At 43.5% G+C, this 23,353-nt stretch overlaps 1 protein-coding gene across 1 annotated transcript in view; it reads left to right on the top strand.

The window, feature by feature from the left end:
* Positions 1-3,232: 3,232 nt before the first annotated feature.
* Positions 3,233-23,353, top strand: part of LOC128947957 (inositol polyphosphate 4-phosphatase type II-like) — an 82,280-nt gene continuing 62,159 nt past the window's right edge. The window contains exons 1-3 of the mRNA XM_054292481.1: positions 3,233-3,297; positions 18,509-18,639; positions 21,678-21,782. Coding sequence (XP_054148456.1) covers positions 3,290-3,297; positions 18,509-18,639; positions 21,678-21,782 — 244 coding nt within the window. The 5' untranslated portion in view covers positions 3,233-3,289. The remainder of the gene's footprint in view (positions 3,298-18,508; positions 18,640-21,677; positions 21,783-23,353) is intronic.

Below are 23,353 nucleotides of genomic sequence, written 5' to 3'. Positions count from 1 at the left end.
ATCCTAGGATAGGGAACTCTCAGCCCTCCAGTGAGTTATGAGATGCTTGTTGAGCGAGTGGGAATAAGCAGTGTGTTTCAGAGCCTTATCACTATTGCTTCTATACCTCCAGAGACTGAATTTACGTCTCAAAATTCAGTTACTTATTTATAATGCTGGAGAGTTTGCCAGTTGTTTACATGTAAACAAATTGCATTCTAAATTAAAAAAGAAGGATAAGAAAAGTAATTGAAATTAAGCAAAATTAGGAAAGCTTTAATTATTATTCCTGAGGTAATACACATCATATTCCTATGCTACAAAGAAAGATATAAATAGGAACACTGTTAGCAAATTAATATATGGCAAAGATATGCTTTGATCTGTGTTCAATAGGGAATGAAAATAAAACCAGAGTATTCAATCTTTTATTATTTTTATTGTACTTTCAGGGGAAGCAATGTGAAGGATATTGCATGGAATAAAAAGCACAGAGGCTCTTCATATTAAAAATGACAATGTCCAAAAATATTCATGGGTAAATATATGGCATTGGCTTTCAGGCTTGATGCTGTGGAGAAAAGCTTTTAAAACAGAGTTTTCTCTTTTTTAACCACTGCAGTTCATGTGGATTTTGGGTTTTCTTCAATGCCTCTCATGATCACTGTCTGAGTACAGCAAGGATTATCTTTATGAAACTTCCACTCATTTTAATCACTACTTTTTATGAAAACCAATTCTAGTCTCACCCTTCTTATTGTACATGCCCTCTAGAATTTGGTTCTAGACAACTTGTTACAGGTAGAAATTAATTATTGTTGCAGTTGGAGGGGAAGATACTTCTGAGATTTTTATGGAGTTGCGTGCCTTCAGTAGTTCTGTTTATAAGGAAAAAACATCAAGTACTTATGCAGCTTTTATTGGCCTTAAATCTTAAGCTTTAGCAATACTGCATATTGGGATTATTTGGGAAAAATGCCCAGGCTTTTTTTGACTTTGTAAATGAAATTTTCTTCTTAAACCCATGGATTTGACCATTTAAAAAACTTACAACACACTTGACATTATCCCCATCTGAAAATTCAGACCTGAATCAAAGACCTGAAGATGAAGCCAGTACCTGGAGAGGAGTTTAATAATTCTAGCCACAATAAAAGTCAGAACTTTGAATCCATATTTTTAGTGTTCTTTGTCCCTTGGTGCAGTTGTGATGGGTTTTCTGGGGTTTGTTTTACTTTGTGATGGTGGCAACATTGGGGAGATGGGAGGAAAGAGATTTTTCAGACACATATTTGCATTAGGTTCTCACAGATTAATGTGCATTTTTCAGTGTAGTCAATTCTGAGTGTGAATTTAAGGGCTGCTCTTGGAAAAAATCCCTTGATAAACTCCTTAGGAAGTAGATATAAAAAGGTAAAATAAAGAATCTTTTGTGTCAGGGGCATCATCATTTAAAATGTCCAGGTAATATGCTGATCGGGGGGCACAACAGAAAAAACAGTACCAACTCAAAATTATCATCTGGTTTGGCAGTTTTCTGTTTAAGGCCAGACTTGAATTAGCCCTTGAATTAGCCCTTAGTTTCCTGAGGTTTGAACATTGAGATATTTTGGGTATTGATAGTAAAGAAAAATTGCTCTTTTTAATATGTCAGAGAAATTAAGCATCTCTTTCGCTTATTTCAAAATACTGAGTGAAAATTTAGTTTTTGAAAGTAAAATCACTAAGAACTAAAGGCAAAATTACTCTAAAAAGGCTCATAAAATGACAATAAAATGGCAAGAAGTGCTTATAATGTACTGTAATTAAGAAATAGTTGGCTTCTGATTGTAAAGGCGTAAATTATAACATCTGTATTGTCTCACCCTTCCCAAGAGATTGAAAATAGAATAAAAGTTTTTTAAGACTCGGTTGCTCCATCTCTGGATCAGAAAAGGGCATAATCCAACAACAGTTTTTCATCCAAGATTGCTGATGAAAGACATCTCAGTGGAGTGATGGGAATATAGAGCAGTGCGACCACTTAAACATTGCTCCTTTCTTCGGGTTGCAAGCAGTGGGTTTATTATCAGTGTATTTAAATCTCTGGTCTTCTTTTAGGCCTTTCCTAAAGGATATTTGTTAAAAATCCTGATTGCTTAGATAGACAAGGCAGTTTGGGTACCTTTTATTTTTAATTCTCTATAAATCAGACTACATAAACATTAATGGTGTCTGTGAAATGTCTGTTAGTAGCTGTCACTGTTAGTAGCTGTCACTCATTCCAAGTCAAGATATTGTGGATGTGTGTGTTAAATGGCAATCATTTGTCTCCAAGTAAACTTACCAAACTAGTGAAACAGAACTTTTTCGTCCTCAGCTTTTCCCCTTTTTGATCTTTCTGGAAAATAAGAGCGGGGTAAAAAAAGAAAATAAAAAGATGGAAAGGAGAGAGTAGATTGTATGGCATCGTTTTAAGATCTGAATGGAAATGTAGCCAACACGTGAAAACTGTAAAATAAAAAATGTGATGGGTTTTAAGCATAATCTTCCAAAATACAAAGAAATGTGATTTTCTTATGTCACATTGCAATAGTGATCTGAAAACTGTGTGTGTAACATATCGACAGGGCTGTTATATTTATTTCTATGTAGTGGCAGTGTCTTGACCCCATCAAAGTTCCAGGTAACTCTAATATGTTCAAGTTTCCTTTAATGCAGAAGCACACCTCCAATTTGCATTAATGATTTGTGTGTGCATGTCCAGGGGAAGATGCAGCTGAACCCTGAGTCCTGTGCAATTTATTGGAATTGTGAGTGGTGCTGGCAAGCTGTGGTGGTGGCTGTACTGAGTTCATTGTTCATTTGTGCTCTCTGGTTTTCCTAACTTCAGCTGAAATGCAAGAAAAGAGAGTCTGATTGACATTCTCACTACTTTGAAGACCTAAATTCAAAAGTTAGCTACTCTGCTGGTAAAATGCGATTTATTGATGTACTAGTAATACTTTGCCCTCCACATGCTGGTATAAAAATGAAATAGAAATTAAATGTTTTTAGTGGAATTTTAATGATACTAAAATTAATTTTGTAAGCTAGGGGGAAATAATATAATAATTATGCAGGTTATTGTCATAAATGTTTGGACTCATATAAGCACATGAAAGCAATGATATTATTTTTGCTCTTTGCAGTGTTGAGAAACCCTGTTTGTAAGTTGTATAGATTCCCTACTTCTGACAACAAGTGGATGCGGATCCGGGAGCAGATGGCTGAGACCACCCTCTCCTTCCACGTTCCTAAAGAACTAATAAATCTGCACATAAAGGAGGACATGAGAAGGTAAGGAAGAGGCAGCAATATAAATTATATTTTTCTGACTTTGAATCATGCAGACGAGGAGCTAAAATATATTTATTTGTGGTATGAAATGGGCACTTTTACAGCTGCTAAGAATTTACAGCTGTAACTGAACAGAATTGATTGCTCAATAGGACTCCAGTGACGTCATAAGTTCTGAGCAATGAACTGTGCTAAAGTGCAGTCATGGCTTTAAACCTGTTAGCACCACCGTTTGATTAACAATTTAAATATTCTGGAACATTAGCATTTTATAAAGGATCAGAAAATGACAGGGGGCTGAGCAACATTGTGCTGTGTTTGGCTATGTGTCTGGGTAGAGTTAATAACATAGACAAACATTATGCCATGAAAAATGACAAGTTTATAGTGAATAAAGGAGCAATGAGGATAAAATGGACATTCCTTTAGCTAATCTAAATTAGTTGGCATAAGAAAAGGATTCCAAAGTAATGTTTGTTTGAAACCCTAACGTTTGGCCTCATAACCCAGAGAGATATCTGAGAATCATAGCAATGTGTATGGCCTGGAGAAAAAGGAGAATAGAGAACACAGGTGTCCCAAAAGCCTTTGAATGTCCAATTTGCCATTGCAGTGATTAAAATGGAGCCTGTCCTTGAACCCTTGTAAGCTGTGCTGATAAAATTTGGGGAAACATCTTTTTAAGTAACCCAGGGCTACCCTGAAGACAGTGCCTCCTTCTTCTTCCAGCGATAATGGATGATGTAGAAGATATTGCCTCCTTCCTCATGCAAGTTACTTAACACATAGATGGGCAGCTGGTCTCATGTGTAAGAGTGATGCTGGGACCCAGTGCTGCATTCCAAAGCCATCCTGTGCGCTTTGAGGCAATTCCTTCCTGTTGTGTCACATCCCAAAACAACCTGTTGTGGCTGTTTGTTCTGCAGTATCAAGCTTCTTTTCCTTTTTTTATTTACCCCATCTGTTGCTTCCCTGTGATGTTTATATGCCAATAGAACAGCATGTGGGAGGCTGGAATCTTGATTTTAATAAAGTCACTGGACTGATACATCCTTATGCATGGTGATGATGGGTTATAAAATTCCTATGAATTGTTATAATAGTTTATTTTATTCATTTAGTACTGTGTTTAGGCATTTATGGCCTCATCTTGTTTGAGAATACTTATGTGCAAGGTTTTTGCAGTAAGCAATAAAAATAGATTATACTGAGTCTCACAGTTCATGCACTTCCCATATTTTCATTTGCCTCATGGGTAAGTGCCTTTTAAATGTTAGAGGATTATTTGAACCACTTTTACTACTTCTGCATTATTCTCTCCAAAGGCATAATACAAGTAATAGCCCTTGTTGTTGTATCATATTATAGAATTCACCTCCCTGGACAAACTCCTAGTAAGAATTCACCATGGTGGGGTTTTCTCTTCACCAAAATAAAGATTTGAAAAAGAAACAGAAGTAACAGTGGCACAAAGATTGAGATAAGTGCCTCTGATTTTCCTGACTGCCGGTGTGGTTGAGCTGTTCAAGCCTAGTTGAAAGTGTGGGTGTGAAAGAAAGAGACCAAGTGATTGATGCAGTCTGGAGGAGGAGATAAGACTAACCAAAATGAGCAACACTATGTAGAATACCAGCAGATGGTGGGAACAGGAGCATCTGTGTCATCTACCATCATATAAGAGTGTGGGTTGGAGCTTCTGCTTTGTCCGGCCTTTCTTTTTCAAGAAAAGCAATTGTGGAGATGTGTGTTCTTGTGGAGTCCTTACACTTGTAGTCTAGTAGAACGTGTGAGGAGGATGCTGCTATATTCGGTGTGGGCTCAAGTATTCTTCTCTGTGTCTTTTCCCCTCTGTTAGTATAAAAGGATAAATATTTCTGTCTCAGAAGCCACTTATCATACTCAGCCTGTTTCATTTTTTTTATTGTGGCTTCAATATAGTCAGGCCTGAAGCAATTACCTATAAAAACGTGCCAGTAAGTGTTAATGCTATTCAGTATTCATTAAAAATTGTAGTTTAAATTCCCTTTTCTCGCCATCGTGAGATTGATTGTCTCTTGATAAAACTTCAGTGTTCATTGTTAACCAAACCCTTTCATTTATTGACATGATGCTTTGAAATTTGTAACTTCTAACAGTATTTGACTTTATTTTAACTTTAAGGGAAAGAATTTAAAGCAGGAATGGAAGCAAAATGATCTTAAAGTAGGAAGGGAGAAACGAGTTAAATTTAGCTTATAATTGTCTACACTTTTGTATAATAAAAAGTGTAGTGGATAGAAATTTAAAAGGAACTTAAAGTTTTCATCTCTTAGGAACCATATAAAATCTTATCATGGCTTTGCAAACCCCAGTCTATTTTCCTCACATGCATAGGAAAAGAGGCTTTAAAATAATTTTAAATGTATTTGTTGCCATTTTTGGGGTGGGTAGTTTGCTCATGGGGTTCTGGTGGGGTTTCTTTTGTCTCTTTTTTCTGCTTTGTTTTCTCTTTTTCTGTTTCTAAACAACTGTTCAGGGCATGCAAAGGTAAGCACAACTCACATTGAAGTTTTTAGTTGCCTGTCGGGTCAGGCTCACCAAAACTTGAAATAATTTTGGGAAATTCTGTAAGGAGACAAAAATTGCAACTGTTTTCAAGAGAGTCTAAAATGAGATTATTAGTAGAGAAAGAAAAACATGCCTTTTTTTTTTCTTTTTTTTCTTTTTTTTTTTCTTATTGACTCCTCCGTAATAATTATTTGCCTGGTTTGGAAACAACAGAGTGAAAAAGCTATGAGTATTTTATTTCTGGAGGGAATGTTATATTGTTTGTCTGGAGTTTATTGCCTATATATCACAGAAGCATATCTTGTAGCAAAGAAAAATGAGAGTAATTTTATCTGATTCTGTTCTTTAAAAAAAAAAAAAATAGAAGTGGTTATCCATACATTTTAAAGTGAACTTTGTTAGGAAGAATAATTCCTGTGCTCCTTTCCTTAGAAGCTTCTAAACTTTCATTATGTATGAATGATTGAGTCATATCCCAAAGCTATAGTTTATATTTACTCCAAAGCTCCTGTTTGATAAATATTCAGAATTTTTAAGCTGTTACAATATTACAGAAGTTTTGCAAATATAATCTGCAGAAATGTCCCCTCTTGTTTTGAATCCTGCTAAGCTCTTTGCTTCTGATGTGTTGTAGTGTGTTTTTAAGTTTCTTGTTTTGTTCCCCCATTTTAGGTATTATTCTCTCCCTGTTCTTTGTAAGATGGTTCTTCCCCCTCCAGTTTTCCCGCCACAGAGTCTTTGGCAGTTATGTTACCACGGTTACCCCTGCCCCCCTTATTTGTCAATCTCCCAAGTTACATAACTGCTCCTCCCTTATCCCACCATATAAGTAAAGTTTTCCTCCTCCCTGGGCCCAGTCAATCACCCCCCACTCCTCCCTGCTTTCGAGAACATTCTTCTCTCTGGGGGTCATAGTTGGCTGGCGTCCCAGGGCCCCTCCTTTGTTCTATGTTTATTGGATAAGTTCTTGTGTCAGTTTTCTTATGTACCTCCCCACATGTTCCCCTATTGGTTAGCTGGGCTTCCCCTCCCGTCTCCACCCCTTCCCTGTAAAACTCTGTCTCCCCCCGTGTTCGGGGCCATTTTGCTGTGGGTTTTTCCACCTGTTGGTTTGCCCTGTGCTGCCTGTGGGCTCTTCAATAAACCGACGTTTTATCCCCAGCAAGTGGTCGCCTCCTCTCTCGTCTCGTCCAGCGCGAACCCAAGTCCGCAATCCAGCCCAGCCCGAGGCCAGGACGCCAAGGGGGGCTGGCCTCAGATGCGCAGGGGCGTCGGCCGCTTTACCCCTTCAGCTAGCCGGACTTAGGGCCGTGTACGCCCTCGCGCAGTTTGCCGTCCAACGTGGGGGCCGACGAAGTGGACTTTTGACCACGGACTGGACCCTGCGGAGTTGGGATTTACTTACCCTCTGGACGCCAGACTACCCCGGGTAGTAGCAGGCTTCGTTTTAGAAGCAGCGCTCCCCGGCGGAAGGGAGTCGGGACTCCTCGCACCCTCAGAGGACGACTCCCCGAGACAAGTGACCTTCTCCTGGTTTTTTCTTTGTCGCCGCAGCAGGATTGGTGAGTTCGGGCCCCGTCCTGGGGACTCTCCGGCTTCCCCTCTGCCTTTTTAACTTTCCCTAGGGGTATATGCCCTGCGTTGGGGACCTACCCCCTCGCCTTCTCTCCTTGAGGTTTTTCCTCGCCCCCGCGCCGTTTTTGTTTTCTCTTCCCTTTGGGTGCCGGATTTCCCCAGACGTGGGGCCGCACCCATCATCCAATCTCTTTTTCCCTCCGGCTGTTTACCCAGACTTTGGGGCAGTGGGGGGGGCAGGGGTCGGCGGCAGGCGGCTCATTGTTTAAGTTCTCGTTGTTTCCCGGGCGTGCGGTTGCGTCATCAGAGGATTTTCCCCCTTTCTAGCGGTAGCAGTTTCTGCTCTAGAAAGGCGCAATGGGTGCCGGCTTGGGAAAATCCCAGAAGGAGGTTTATTATGTTGTGAAGGGTTTGTTGCTTGGGGGTGGTCAAAAAGCCCGCGAGCAGGAGTTAAAATGTTTAGTTAAGTGGGTATTTTCTAGGTTTCCCGAGGTCTCCCCGGAACGCGTAAAAGAGCCGCGGTTTTGGGCAGCCGTTGTGGCAAAATTAGAAGAGGCCATAAATTCCGGGGAGACAAAACTAGCCACCGTGGCGTATTGCGCGCTCAGAGTTCATGCGACACTCGGCGCGCCTGTGGAGCCTAAGAAATGTCCCGCGGTTTCTGGTTTGTCCCCTCGTTCTCCTCGTTCAGTTGCCCTTGTCCCCCAAACCTTTCCCTCGTCCCGTAGGCATGAGCCCTCGAGGGGGATTTTGAGGGCCGACCAGAGGCAGGGGGTCCATCCTGCCCCTGCTCCCCCTCGACCGGCTCGGCCTCCCCCTTCGAGGAGCCCTGGCCAGGCTCCTTCTCTTCCCTTACCCTCTACCCCGGTCCCCAAGTCCCCGGTTCCAAACCCCAAAGTTGTTCGGTTTTGCGACGACCCTCAAAAGGGGTCCCTTGGTGCCCGAGATGGCGGCGGCCACGCGGCCGCTCCCGCCAGGGCTCTTTCTTCTCCTCCTAACCCTTTCCTCCCTAATGTTAACCCTTTCCTTCCCCTGGACCGAACCTCTTTTTCGGTTGTCCCTCCCCCATCTCTTTCCTCTGCTCCTTCCATTTCTCCGCCCTCCGATCCTCCGTCGGCTCCTCCCCAGGTTCCTCCCCCAGTTCAGCCCCCTGTTTACTCCTCCTCTGCTCCACCTTCATACTCTGCTCCGCCTCCGAACTCCACCCAGGGGGCGGAGAGGGGCGGTGTGCCGCGCCCACTCCCTCGCCCTGCCCCATTGCCAGACTCCGCCTCAACCTCCTCCAACTCCGGTTCCCACGCTCCCCCTTCCGGTTCTCACGCCTTGTGTTCGGGGTGGGGGGGGATGGATGACTGGAAGCCGGGGCAGGCGCCTTTATTGGAAGCCGCTCCGGCTACGTACCACCTCAGCGGGGAGGGGAGCTCTCAGGCCCAGTGGGTGCCTTTAGCACAGGCCCGGATTAAGAAACTGTGCAAGGCGCAGAAGGACTACTCCCGCGGGTCTGAATACTTCCGGGGTATGCTCCGGAATGCCCTTGCACAGGGAGATCTGGTGCCGGCGGACCTGAGGGCCCTTTTCTCTAGTTTAACAAGACCCATGGAGTTTAGGGTCTGGGTGGGGGAATGGAGGAGGGAGATAGTGGAGGTTCTCCCGATTCTTTGGGGGAATCCTTCAGTGTCTCATGACGCGGACGGTTTGGCAATTTCCCAAGAATATCTTTTAGGCGAGGGACAGTGGGCAGAGGGGATAGCTCAAATAAAGGCCTTGTTCTCGTCTCAGCTTGTAGAGACCGCTAAGGCAGCAGAGCGGGCCTTTTATAAGCTAGAGGTGATGACCTCCCAATGGGAGGACGATGAAGTCCGGCAGGGGCCGCAAGAGCCTTACATGGTTTTTATCGAGCGCCTCTACAGATACGTGGAGGCGCAGGCGACCGGGGATGACGACAGGGAGAAGATGCTCTGGAGGATGGCGTATAGCAACGCCAACCTAGAGTGTCGGAAGGCCATCAGGAGGCTCCCTCGAAGTCTCCGGCCCACGGTGGAGGCCATGATAGAGGCCGTGGTAGGCCAGGTATCCTTACCATCGCGGCCTAAAAGAGCCTCAGTGGCTTTTGCGGAGGACCCCGAACCGGACTTCTTTGATATAGAAGCTGCCCCCGTTGCCGGGCCCCCAACACCCGGGTCCGGCAGAAGATCAACAGCCACCCACCCCTGCCACCTCTGTGGCAAGACAGGGCATTGGATGCCTCAATGCCAGATGCGATTAGGTTATTTGGAGTATAGAAGGAAGCGGGAAAAGGAGGAGAGTAAGGGCACAAAAAACTAGGCCTGGAGCGCAGCCCCTCCCTGCGCGAAGACAAAAATGCGGCAGGCCACTTAACAACAAGCGGGGAGGGAGGAGACGACAGAGAGCTGCCGTACACACTGCCGGATTTGTCTTACTTAGTACCAGATTTGACACATACCTGTGGTATTCAGCCTACACCTGCGCTTGACACCATGTCCTCTGTCCCTACAGGCTGCAGCTAACTAGGGACTTCTATCTCCCTAGTAGTGACATCCAGCTGGTGTCTGTCGACCTGCAACACCCGGGTCGCTGGAGGAAACTTGGACGTTGCAGGTGGACAGTCGTCGGGGACACAAAGCACACACCGCGAGACATTCACATCGTCCCTGGTCTAGTAACTACCGACCGGGACCGTTTCGCGGTAGGGCTGTACTGTGTCCGACCCCCACTCTTCCTCCCTAAGGGACAGATCATTGCCCAGGCTATTCCGGTTCCAGATAAAGATAATTGGAAGAACTCCGTGGAGAGGACATCGCCTCCGACAGTAGCCTGGGCACAGCTGGTGGGGAGGGAGAAGCCCCGCCTGACTTGTCAGCTCTCGTTGGGAGGGGACAGAAAGATCTTGAGGGGTCTTTTGGACACAGGTGCGGATGTGACGATCATTCCCTCTCGGGAGTGGCCGTCACATTGGGAGTTGCAAAGCGCTGCGGGCACAATCTCAGGTGTTGGGGGCCTTCAATTGGCCAATCAATCTAAGAGCATTGTGCAAATTAAGGGGCCCGACGGGCAATTGGCCTCTATACGCCCGTTCGTTTTAGATTACACCGAGCCTCTCTGGGGAAGGGACCTACTAGCCCAGTGGGGAGCCAGAATTGACCTCCCAAAGGCTCCCCAGGTTTTTCGGGCAGTGGCCACTGAGGAGCGCCAGACCTGGAAGCTGAATTGGCTGTCAGATAAACCAGTACAGGTCTTGCAGTGGCCACTCAACAAGCAAAAATTAAAAGCGCTCAATGAGCTCGTTCAGGAGCAGTTACTGAAAGGCCACCTGGTGGAGACAATGTCACCTTGGAACTCCCCAGTGTTTGTCATTAAGAAGCCTAATAAGGACAAGTGGGGGCTCCTGACCGACCTCCGCCAAATTAACGAACAAATAATGGACATGGGTCCTCTTCAGCCAGGGATGCCTTCCCCAGCAATGCTCCCCCAAAACTGGAATTTGGCAGTTATAGATATAAAAGATGGTTTTTTCCAGATTCCCCTGCACCCAGACGATGCCCCGCGCTTTGCGTTCACGGTTCCATCCATCAACCGTGAGTCCCCAGCCAAGCGCTATCATTGGCGAATGCTTCCGCAAGGCCTAAAGAACAGCCCTGTGATCTGCCAATGGTATGTCGCTTTGCTGCTGTCACCCATACGTACAGCCCTCGGGGATGCCGTCATCATTCACCATTACATGGACGACATCCTCGTGTGTGCACCCGACCACAGTCTGCTTGCCCATGCGCTTGACCTGACAAGCAATGCATTGGTTGCTGCAGGGTTCGAGCTCCAGCAGGACAAAATTCAGCGGATGCCACCTTGAAAATACCTGGGCCTCGAAATCACAAAGCGGACCATTGTTCCGCAGAAATTGGCTATTAGGACAAAAGTCCAGACCCTAGCGGATGTCCATCAGCTGTGTGGGTCTTTAAATTGGGTGAGACCCTGGCTAGGCATTTCAACTGAAGACCTAGCCCCCCTTTTCAATTTGTTGAAAGGGGGAGAGGGGCTGAGTTCCCCTAGGGCTCTCACCCCAGAGGCAGGGGTGGCTTTGGAGAAGATACAGAAAGTTATTTTGGCCAGGCAGGCCCACCGTTACCATCCGGGCCTGCCCTTCAAATTTATTATACTGAGAAAATTGCCACATCTCCATGGCATGATACACCAGTGGGACACCAGTGTAAAGGACCAGGGGCTGGGTGACCCCCTCTTAATTATAGAGTGGGTGTTTCTCAGCCACCATCGGTCCAAAAGAATGACACGGCCACAGGAGTTGGTAGCCGAACTGATCCTCAAAGCAAGATCGAGGATCAGGGAGCTGGCGGGGTGTGATTTCGCATGCATACATATCCCAATTAAATTAGAATCAGGACAACTCAAATTAAAGACCTTTGAAGAACTGCTGCAAACTAATGAATATCTTCAGTTTGCACTCGACAGCTACACCGGGCGCATCGCAGTAGATCGGCCGGCCCACAAATTATTCAATTCGGAGTTTAAATTATCGCTGAAAAAGGTTCAGAGCGGGAAGCTGCTGGATGCCTTGACAGTTTTCACAGACGCGTCTGGAGCATCCCACAAGTCAGTAATGACTTGGAAAGATCCTCAGGCTCAGCAGTGGGAGACTGATGTTGTTGTTGTGGAGGGCTCTCCACAAGTTGCTGAGTTGGACGCAGTCGTCAGGGCATTCCAGAGGTTCCCTGGGCCTTCTAATTTGGTTACAGATTCTGCATATGTCGCAGGTGTAGTGTCTCAAGCTGAGTCTGCGGTTCTTCAAGAGGTCACCAGCAAAAGATTATTTGAGTTGCTTAACAGGCTCGTCGAGCTAGTCTCCCACCGCGAGCACCCTTTTTATGTTATGCATGTGAGATCACATACTGATCTGCCCGGGTTTATTGCGGAAGGCAACCGTTGTGCCGACTCTCTGGCCGCGGCTGCTGTTACGCAGGCCCCTCTCCCAGACGTGTTCGGCCAGGCTAAGATCAGTCACCAACTTTTCCATCAGAATGCGCCTGGCCTGGTCCGGCAGTTCAATCTGACACAGGATCAGGCCAAGGCGATAGTGGCCACATGTCCCCAATGCCAACAAGATCAGATGCCTACTGTGGCCTCAGGGGCCAATCCCCGAGGTTTGGCGAGCTGCGAAGTGTGGCAGATGGACGTGACGCATGTCCCATCTTTTGGTCGATTGTGTTACGTCCATGTCTCAGTTGATACCTTCTCTGGGGCTATCTATGCTTCTGCCCACACAGGTGAAAAGGCAGCGGATGTGCAGAAGCATCTGCTTCAGGCATTCGCTGTCTTGGGCATTCCTAGGGCCCTAAAAACAGATAATGGCCCTACGTATACCTCCAAGGAGCTGCGGAGCTTCCTGCAGCAATGGGGAATAGTCCATACGACTGGCATCCCCTATTCCCCAACAGGCCAAGCCATGGTGGAGAGGGCCCACCAGAGCTTTAAGAAGATCTTATCCCGGCAACAACCGGCGATGAAGGTGGAGACCCCCCACGTCCGGCTGTCAAGGGCATTGTACACGCTTAACTTTCTAAATTGCTCTTTTGACAGCCAAAATCCTCCAGTGGTCCGGCACTTTGGCAGTCACCAGCAGCTGCAGCCTAAAGCCAGGCCACCGGTTCTTGTAAAAGATCCGGAGACCTGGCGGACGGAGGGCCCCTTTGACCTGGTGACCTGGGGGAGGGGATATGCCTGCGTGTCCACTCCCTCAGGCCCCAGGTGGATTCCATCTAAGTGGGTCAGGCCCTTCGTCCCGAAACAGAGGACTAAGAAGGAGGCAGTACCACAAGTCCGGCAAGCTTGTTGGCGTTGGCGGAGGAAACCACACCATCAATCTTTGTCTTTATTTCCGGATCTTCCCCCAGTTACAGAAGAGCCCTGTCCTCCAGCTTCTCCTCCACCCCTTGACCTCCTATGTCATGTTTCCTCCCATTCACCCCCTGCTCCAGCTCTTACCCCCTGTATGTTTTACTTAAACTGGTTGTTTGGAGAAGAACCATTTTTGTGAATTCGTCATACTTTTACTATCTTATCTCATTTCAGTTACATCTCCCCCAAGGCCCCCGTTTCAACATCGCTGACTCCCAACCCTAGCCTGCTAATGGCGATCACGACGACCTGCGGACTCCTTTTGCCACCTTCGGAGCCGTGGGTCATCCCCCAGCCGAAAGTCAACGTCTGGCATGCCTTGGCTCAATCGTTAGGACAGGACAGTATATGCCTAGACACCGGCGCAGCAGAGGACCCGATGTCGCCTTGTGGGGATCCCTTTCTCTCCAGGCGAGTTTTCCCCTGCCTTCTAAAGTGCCTTTAATGCTATCCTAGCCCAGAGCCTCACTATCCTCCCCAGTTTTGATTCCTCCAACGCCTGGAGAGACGGAGTGAGCAGGCTAGATCCTGCACCCTCCGAGCCCACAGAGTTACATCTCCTCGGCTCGACCAATGCATCAATTTGCTTTCAGTTTGATTATACAATCACCCCCGTCGAGAGGGGTAGTGAGGTAGTGCTACAGTCCAAGTTAGAATACCAAGCTAAGCAGTGGTGTAAGGCTGTCCTAAAGATCCTCGGCCCCACCACTACCAGACGGACCCCTTACTCCCTTCCCCGAGGCGTGTTTTTAATTGTGGCGACCGGGCGTGGGCAGGCATCCCCTCTGGCCTGGTCGGAAGGGCCATGCACTTTTGGCCGGCTGACACTGTTTACCGCCAACGTCACTCAAATTATCAATTGGAAGAAGACAAACATCACATCTAAATTGGCTAGACCTAAAAGAGATCTCAAGGATCTCACTGAGGATTGTGATGATGAAATTACTCATTGGTCACACTCAAAATCCGCCGCCTTTACCATCTTGTTGCCTTGGGTATCGGTGGCGAAGGCTCTAGGTGAATTGGGCTGTCTAGAGTGTTGGGTGGCTAAACAAGCAAATTTTACTTCGGCCGCGCTCTACGACCTCCTCACAGACGAGGAAATAACAAGGAAGGCGACACTCCAAAACAGAGCAGCAATAGATTTTCTATTGCTGCTCCATCATCATCACTGTGAGGAGTTTGAGGGCCTCTGCTGCCTGAACCTATCCTCTCGAGCCGAGGACGCCAGACATTCCATCAAGAGGCTGCAAGACCTTGTCCATCAGGTCAAGCAAGAAACCTCTGACTGGCTGGGGGACATTTTCAAGGGTTGGGGCCTCAGCGGGTGGGCCGGTTCCATAATAGAATCTGTTTGCAAGGTTGTTCTGAGTTAATTAGTACTTTTAGTTTTCATTATTTTGATCCGCGGTTTGGTCCAGAGACTAATGGTCAGAGATACCTGAGCATCTGTCAACCATGCCGCAGTCCCGTCGGACAAGCCCATCGAGCTGGAAGACCTCTCCTCGGAGGCCGAAGAAGCTACAGATGAGGGAGGGGCGACCGCACCGTCCTTCGACCACCCAGGGGCGGGCGGATTCCAGCTCGAAGAAAGCGAGGCCTGGCCGGACCAGCCGCGAGATCCTGAATTTTAAGTTTCTGTGGACTTCCCGTTCTTTTTATTTTATTTGTTAAGAAACGGGGAGATGTTGTAGTGTGTTTTTAAGTTTCTTGTTTTGTTCCCCCATTTTAGGTATTATTCTCTCCCTGTTCTTTGTAAGATGGTTCTTCCCCCTCCAGTTTTCCCGCCACAGAGTCTTTGGCAGTTATGTTACCACGGTTACCCCTGCCCCCCTTATTTGTCAATCTCTCAAGTTACATAACTGCTCCTCCCTTATCCCACCATATAAGTAAAGTTTTCCTCCTCCCTGGGCCCAGTCAATCACCCCCCACTCCTCCCTGCTTTCGAGAACATTCTTCTCTCTGGGGGTCATAGTTGGCTGGCGTCCCAGGGCCCCTCATTTGTTCTATGTTTATTGGATAAGTTCTTGTGTCAGTTTTCTTATGTACCTCCCCACATGTTCCCCTATTGGTTAGCTGGGCTTCCCCTCCCGTCTCCACCCCTTCCCTGTAAAACTCTGTCTCCCCCCGTGTTCGGGGCCATTTTTGCTGTGGGTTTTTCCACCTGTTGGTTTGCCCTGTGCTGCCTGTGGGCTCTTCAATAAACCGACGTTTTATCCCCAGCAAGTGGTCGCCTCCTCTCTCGTCTCGTCCAGCGCGAACCCAAGTCCGCAATCCAGCCCAGCCCGAGGCCAGGACGCCAAGGGGGGCTGGCCTCAGATGCGCAGGGGCGTCGGCCGCTTTACCCCTTCAGCTAGCCGGACTTAGGGCCGTGTACGCCCTCGCGCACTGATGTTTTGCAAAAGTAGATTTCAGAAGCTCATTTTGCTTAGCGGAGGCCAAAATCACTTAGTCTTCTAGGTTTTGAATTTGTCATGTTTGCTTTACTAGGAAACACATCATTAGATTTTTGAAGCTGTATGTATAAAAAATTGCTACTTGGCCTTCATACAGCATTTTCAGCTTATGTGCTTTTTAATAGCACAATTGTTGTTTGACACAGTTACTGGTTGAAGTGGATTTTTAAAGTTATTCAATGAAATAAGTTAACATTAAAGTATTAAAATATTATTAAAAATTTCAACAATTGTATTAGTGTGAACTGTAAACTTTTTCAAAAATGGAAAATATTATGGTTTTTCCACTCTGTGTACTTTTAGAAAAGGCCTTTCATGTAATAATAATAAAGCTTGGTACTGTGGAGTATTGTTGATGGAGTTTAGATATAGAAAAGACAACTCTTTTTTCATTCATAACTCAGAATTTTATGGAGTCAACAACAGCAGTGATAAACTGTAAAAAGACCACGAGACATAAATCCAATTTAAATGCTCTGTCTTTTATAATTTCATTAGAAAAAGAAATAGATATAAAGTGAGGCTATGAGACTGTTTTCTATGGAAGTGTCTGCCATATAGTCCTGTTTTCTAATGGTTTTGATTTTGCTGGAGTTTAAAATGCAAATAAATTCAGAAATCGTAGTCTTTAAAATTTCCACGCTGTGTATGCTCTAGATTGCTATAGCGCTGTACTCTCACTTTAAGCATTGTTGATGTGTCTTTTTTTGCCACATATTGAAGACTGAATTTTTACTTCATTGATTTGTACATGTTTCTGAGGAGAAACAAATACCAACCTTGTCACCAGTAATGGGGACAGGATTTGATATTTCTTGAAGACCTATTAAAATTAATATTCCCATTGCTATTGATGTCAGTGGAGTTAACTCTCAAACTTCAGTTTGAGACCAGCAGCTCCAGGCATGAGCTTAGATGGAGGCAGGGATGTAGTTCTTGGATAGAATACTCTATTCCTATACAGAAGGAGTAGTAAAGTTTTGGAAGCCAGCCAGGTCCAAACATTGTTGCTAAAACTATTAAATCAGACACCATAAATATTAAGGGCCAAAACATTATCGCTGCACATAAACAAAATTGCATACCCTGACAAATTTTACACACTTTGCTGAGAAGGAAGCCCTAAGATTTTAATTGAAAGGGAACCTCATGTTATACTGCTAAAAACTGGCAAAGAAAATGGTCCCCGAGAATGTTTGGTTTATCCTCTCAAATCCCTTCGTGACAGATTGTTCTTATGCTACAGCATTACCAGTTTGTATTGCTGGAGGAAAGTTTAATTGGTTCAGCTTCAGGAGCAATTAAATGGCAGAAAGTAATAATATCGTTAACATAGACTGTCAGCAAGTCCACGTGTTGTGTCTTTGTTTCCATGTTGATATTTTCAAGAACATGTACAAATGCAATGCTTTAATTCCGCTTCCAGTGCAGTCTCTCTGGTTTTGATTGTCACCTACACCAGGAGCAGAGGTCTGCCTATGGAGCTTGTTCTGACTGCACTGCTCACACTAATGCAAAGCTAATAATGATGGGGAAAGCACCACCAGTGTGTTGCTGTTCCATTTAAGAAGTCATTTTAAGGCTTTTTTGACTAATGGTCAGATCTGCTGCTCACATAAGTGAGCTCTGTGTTCCTGCGCTGCAAGCTCACTGGTCCTTTCCTCCCTCTTTCCACCTCTTCTACCCCATTTTTGCTTTTTCTTACATAATTTTTCTGTATGCAAGAACTGTCTTCTGGAAGACTTTTTGGAGACTTCCAAGAATTACAGTGGAACACTCTTCTTGATGCTCCAAGGAAAATAATGAAAACTGGTTGTGTTGCAAACATTTTCTCCTGTTAAATTCCAGATGTTTGAAGACTGACTGAAGATCTTTTATTTTCCTTAAAAGCAGGTCCCACAAAATGGCTTTGGGAGAGATACAGGAGAAACTTCCTCTGCAAGAGGAAAAACCAAACAGAAAGCCCAAAATACTAAGCTTGTTTGTGCAGGAAATTCAGATGATCTCTATTTCACTCAGGTCAGCTCTCAGGAGTGTACAGGAAAACTGATAATTTACTAAAGGATTTCCTTTTGGATTTTCAGTGACCTGTTTGGTTACCACAGCAGTACTTTTTTGACCTGATGAACACTGGACATGACATTTTAGGGAGCAGGTGTTGGGATTTTTTGTGTATATTTTGTTTTGAATCCTGAAGAAATGTGGTGAGAGCTGATGTGTTGATTAAACTGAATTTGTAGAAACACTGCTAGAAATATGTGTTTATGAAATGTTTATGAAAGTATACAAAGAGTAGTGCATCAAAACAACCATACTGAAAGTTTTGCAGGAAAAAGAAACTTTATATTCTTTCCAATGTTGTTTAATATCTCTTGAGATAAAGTTACTTGCTCTGAGCACAACTCTCTGGAGCCTGGAAGCCTTCTTTCCTTCATGAAAGAAGTGGTATTTCATTTTGAAGGTTACTGCATTTATACCAGATGAGTTTTGAGCACAAAAGTTACTGCATTATCTACTGACATAATTTATTGTTTACTTGTAAAAGAGAGATGAAAAGCAGATCTCACAAGCAGTCCGAAAACGGATTTTATTTCAATTAGAAATCTTTCTGATGTTTTGTAGCAAACTTGTTTTAGATTAATTTGGATGAACCTTAATAGATTAATGAGTTAATTAGCGCCTTCCCTTTTTGCTTTTTGGTACAGGAATCAGGAGCTTAAAGACCTGGGAGAGCTTGCTCCTCACTGGGACAACATGCGCAAAAGTGTAATTGCTCACTGTGATCAGATGCTGAGCATGTACCAGGACACTCTGGCAGAGCTTGGGAAGCATACAGGTGGGAATCTGTGATTTTATCTGGAACCTTTCAGAGCTTACTAGATTGTTAGCCATAAAATACTGGCATATTCAGTGGGAATAAAATACATAAAAATCTTAGAATCAAAGGATGGTTTGGATTGGAAGGGACCTTAAAGATTATCAAGTTCTAGCCCACCTGGACCAGGTTACTCAAACTCCCATCCAGCCTGGCCTTGAATACTTCCAGCAATGGGGCATCCCCAGCTCCTCTGGGCAGCCTGTTCCAGTGTCTCACCTCCCTCCACATTAAAGAATTTCTTCCTAATGTCTAATCCAGATCTCCTCATTTAAGTTTGAATCCCCTTGTCCTGTCATCACATGATCTTGTAGAAAGTCCCGCTCCAGCTTTTATTGTAAGCTCCCTCCAGGTACTGAGGCAGTAAGGTTGCAATTGCATCAGCCTAAAATCTCTTTCCCAAGCTGAACTGTTCCAATCAGCATCTCTGTGGCCTCCTCTGGACTCACTCCAGCAGGTGTGTGTCCCTCCTGCGCTGGGAGCCCAGAGCTGGATGCAGAGATCTTGGTCACAGAAAAGGAGAAATCCGATTTGAGTGTATTAAAAAAAACCAGTCTCTAACTGAAAGTCACCTTTTTGAAAGCAGTCGGTCAGCTGCTTAAATATTTGGTGGGGGAAAAAGCTCTTGTGTTGCACTAAATGTTGTATAATTATTTCCATTTTGTTGGCAGAAGTGATGTTTCCTGTATTTATGATTGTTTGCCATCATCAGAATATCCCAGTTCCAATTTTGGCATCTACTGTCTAGCCCAGTATGGCACTTCCTGATTCTGTTTTAAATAGTATCTATATGTATTTTCAATCTTTGCCTAATTAATCTTGAAAGCGCTCCATAAAGTGTCGTAAACAAGCCAATAAATACAGATAATGACAGATCCAATGTAATAATTATAACATTCAGGAAGATATTGAGGGGACATTTTGAGATTTTAAAAAACAGACAATATAATCTCTTAAACATAAACCCTGCAAGACCTGTGTTGTGCAAAGTGGCTTTCTAAAGGGTTTATAATGTTAAAGGACCCATCTTAATTGGGTCTTGAGAGAAATAATGTGGTCCTGGGAAACTGAGGTCATCCGGGAGGAGCAAATCAGCACATGTAAAAGAGAAAGGGACATTAATCAGAAAACAAAGCAGTCTAATACAAGATTGTATACAAGATCAGAAAAGCGAGCCAGACATAGATTTGATTTAATACTGTAGTTGAACAAATAGTTACGTTGGGAGCACGTTGAAATTCAAGTATTTATGAAGTAGAAATTGCTAAGATTAGGGATGTGAGTACAATTTTAATTCAGACTTTTCAGGTCAACATATTTCAAGGCATGCCAAAAACCATTTTGCTGTTCAGTGTAGCCAGTGCAGGTGTCTTTCTTCATCCTAAAACATCGCCTGAGTTTGTGTTGAATTGTTCAGAAGGGCAGATGGCACCTGCAAATAAAATTTCTCCAAAATATGCTCATGCTTCCCCAGCACAATAATCTCACGTTGGGCTTTTTGAGTGATACCCACTTGAACTCAACCAAACTATTTGGGAATTTAGTGGAGAAGGCTGTTAGGAGACCACCTAATTTCTTTTTGAAGTTGAGAGATTGCTGTGGAAGTATGAGGAAGCCACATTAGTGTTAGACAGCAATTTTGGTTTACCAGCATATTTATTGAAAATGGATGTTTAAGAAAGTAAAACTATTTCAGATTTGAGTTGTTTTGGCAAACACTTTTATCCTCAGTTATGGGAGAATTTGAGAGAATGTAAAGCATTTTATTGTAAGGAAATATACCAGGAAGATATAAGTGTTAGGAAACAAAAAGCCCAGTAATTTCAGGTAACTCTAAAGCACAGATTTGGTGATATTGGGAGGGAGTGGAACTTTGAAAATTATTTGTTTGTTTCAATCTGCATCATGGGATTTCCTGTCTAATCTAAAATTTTGACTCCTGGCTGTGCTCTTCATCTGTATTAAATTATAATTTTAAGTTCCTAACTTAGGGAGCAGCCTGAGCATGCTTGGCTGGTCTGGAGCATCGTTGGTGCCCTCTGGCAGAGTGGTTTATATTGGGAGGCTCAGTGCTCAGTCCTGTGGCAGTTTCAACAGATAAACACTAGCAAGTCTTGATTGGGCAAGCAAAAAACAATTTAAAATATTTTCTTTATCTTTTTATGTGTTTGCTTCAAAAAAAGGCTGAACCTTGGCAAAACTTATTTAAAAATTCCATCTGAGTGAGAGGAATTTTAGTTCTAGTAATTAATAGTTGGCGAAATGATAGAATGTTGGAAAACTGGCCTAGGTGAACGTTGGGCTGCCTGAGTTAGAAGACAAGGCCACCTCTCTTTCCTAATCTACACCCTTTTATTTTATACAGATTCTGTATTAAATGTGTTCAGGTAAATTATATTTTCATGCTGTCGGACTTTAATTATTTTTCTTTACGCTACCAAAAAACTACTCAAATTCTAATATTTTGGAAATATACAGCCATATTAATTTGTTTTGTTTTGTTTTTCCAAGGCATCATGTCTCCTCTGAACAAATATATAACTTTTCTTAAGATAGTTTGTGTTTCTTTATTTGACCTTTCTAGGAAGAACGCATAGCCTATTCAATACAATACTTTTCTTCAAAGAAAATAATCTTACTTGGAAAAATGCAGTGCCGTCATAGCTCTGTAACCTCGCAGTTTTAGCACAGAATATACACAATGCACATTAACTGCTGCATTGTCTCCAGCAGACTACAGACTGATTTCAGACAGCAGGGAGGAGTATCTGTCTCCCAGAATAAAACAGTTAGATTGCTCTGTGAATTAAATGCTGCTTTGCTGCTTCCAGTATGGATACATGCTGAGACTCAGTGAACATTTCATCTCCTAATATATAATTATCCATTGAAGGTAAATTAAAGACAACTCCTCACATACAAGTATTGTCTCCCTTTAAAAGGAATACAAAAACATCTGGGTGGTTAAGACAATGATTCTTTAAACTTTTGTTTTTCAGGTTCTTCCTTTAAATCAGGCTGTAGCAAAGGAGAAAAAACACTAGAATTCATCCCAATAAATCTTCATCTGCAAAGAATGCATGTGCATAGTCCTCGATTGAAAGGTAAAGAAATTCCCCAAGTATGACTAAGTGTGCTTTGAAACACAGTTTCACTGAAATCTAGAAATCACATCCAAAGTCAAAGCTCTGCAAGGAATTTCCCTGCCTCGTCTTCTGATGGCACAAGTTGTGGACAATTACTGCACATCTTGGAAAACTAGGGGCTGGTTAACTAAATTTCTTCCAAGTTCTTTTCTAAAAACAGATTCCAAGAATGTGCTCATGTTGTTCCTATGACACTTCAAGCAAATAAGTAAATGGAGAATATGTGCTATTTTGGCTCAGTGTTGAGTGAAAATACTGCAAGCTTCCAACATCTCCTGGAAAGGGGGATAACTTTCTCTAACATGGTCTGTGGTTCTTTTTAACACAGAATTCTGTTGTTGCCACTTGCATATGATTTTAGCAGCTTCCTTTACAGATCAAAGATCATATTGATACATATATATGACCAAATGGCACAGTGAATAATTTGTTGATCAATTGAGATCTGATAAATTTGCTGTAACTACAAACACAGAAATGACATTCTGATATGGTTTTTGCCTTATTAATACACTCTGCATCTAAGATTGTAAAACAGGAAATAAAAACAGTGGTAAATTTCCTGTTTTGTACTGTGTGAGTATACATCCACTTCTAAATTGGGACACAGGGGCTTCCAATTATCTGTTAGATACTTGTTGGTTCAATATTTTGTTATTTCTTTTACTAAAAAACTGTGCCTCCAAATATTTCAACAAGATGGGGATTTATAGTGACATAATGTGATAACACAGATTTTAATTTAATGTTTTCAAGTTAATTAATTAACTGAAAAGGATTTTTAGGTTTGTAATGGGGGCCAGAAGCTTAACGTTGTCTTTTCAACAAAACCTCTTTGTGAACAGGACACTGTTCTATTTGCTAAATAAAAAGAGAATTTGAGTGAAATCTGTGACTTACTTAAGCACCCACAACTTTTACAGTACTGGAGTTTTGTTTTGCTTTTTAATGAATTTTCTCCCTTCTTCTCCAAAACCATTTTGCTTTGCACACATCATTAATTGATAATCAAAAAGAGTACAGGAAGAGATAAATGTTAGAATTGTTCTAGTTGTCTTCCAAATTTGGATCTTCAAATTATAAAACTCTGCCTCTGTTAGTTAACTGATGTTCTTCCCTGTGTCTTGTATTAGATATATGCAGGCTAAGCAGTTTGCAGCAATTGCTAATTGATCTGGAATAGGCAGCACTTCGATATGAAGTTGGTCTTTCTCAGCTCATGCTTTGCTTGGCATATATCAAAGGACACCTGGAATATAACCAGGAGAATGATACTGGAAGGGGAAGAATAAAAATTCATGGAGGTGGCATTTAAACAAGCTAATGATCCATGGAGGTGTCATTAGCCCTTACACTATCAGATATCTTAATTTTGGGAATGCAAGATAGGTTTTTATCCCATCTATTGTATATACACATTGGTATGTGGGTTTTTTTGTGTTTGACATGTATAATAATAGGTTTGCTTTTCCTGAACTTTTGTTTGGGTTGTCATTGAGTACTGAAATGGAAGAGAGTGTGCTTAAGCT

This window comes from Melozone crissalis, unplaced genomic scaffold (assembly GCF_028551555.1).
Source record: "Melozone crissalis strain CALT ecotype California unplaced genomic scaffold, PUWL_Pcris_2 ptg000111l_1, whole genome shotgun sequence".
Classification (NCBI taxonomy): domain Eukaryota; kingdom Metazoa; phylum Chordata; class Aves; order Passeriformes; family Passerellidae; genus Melozone; species Melozone crissalis.
Note: the sequence above shows the minus strand (reverse complement) of the source record. Positions and strands in the feature narration are given on the sequence as shown.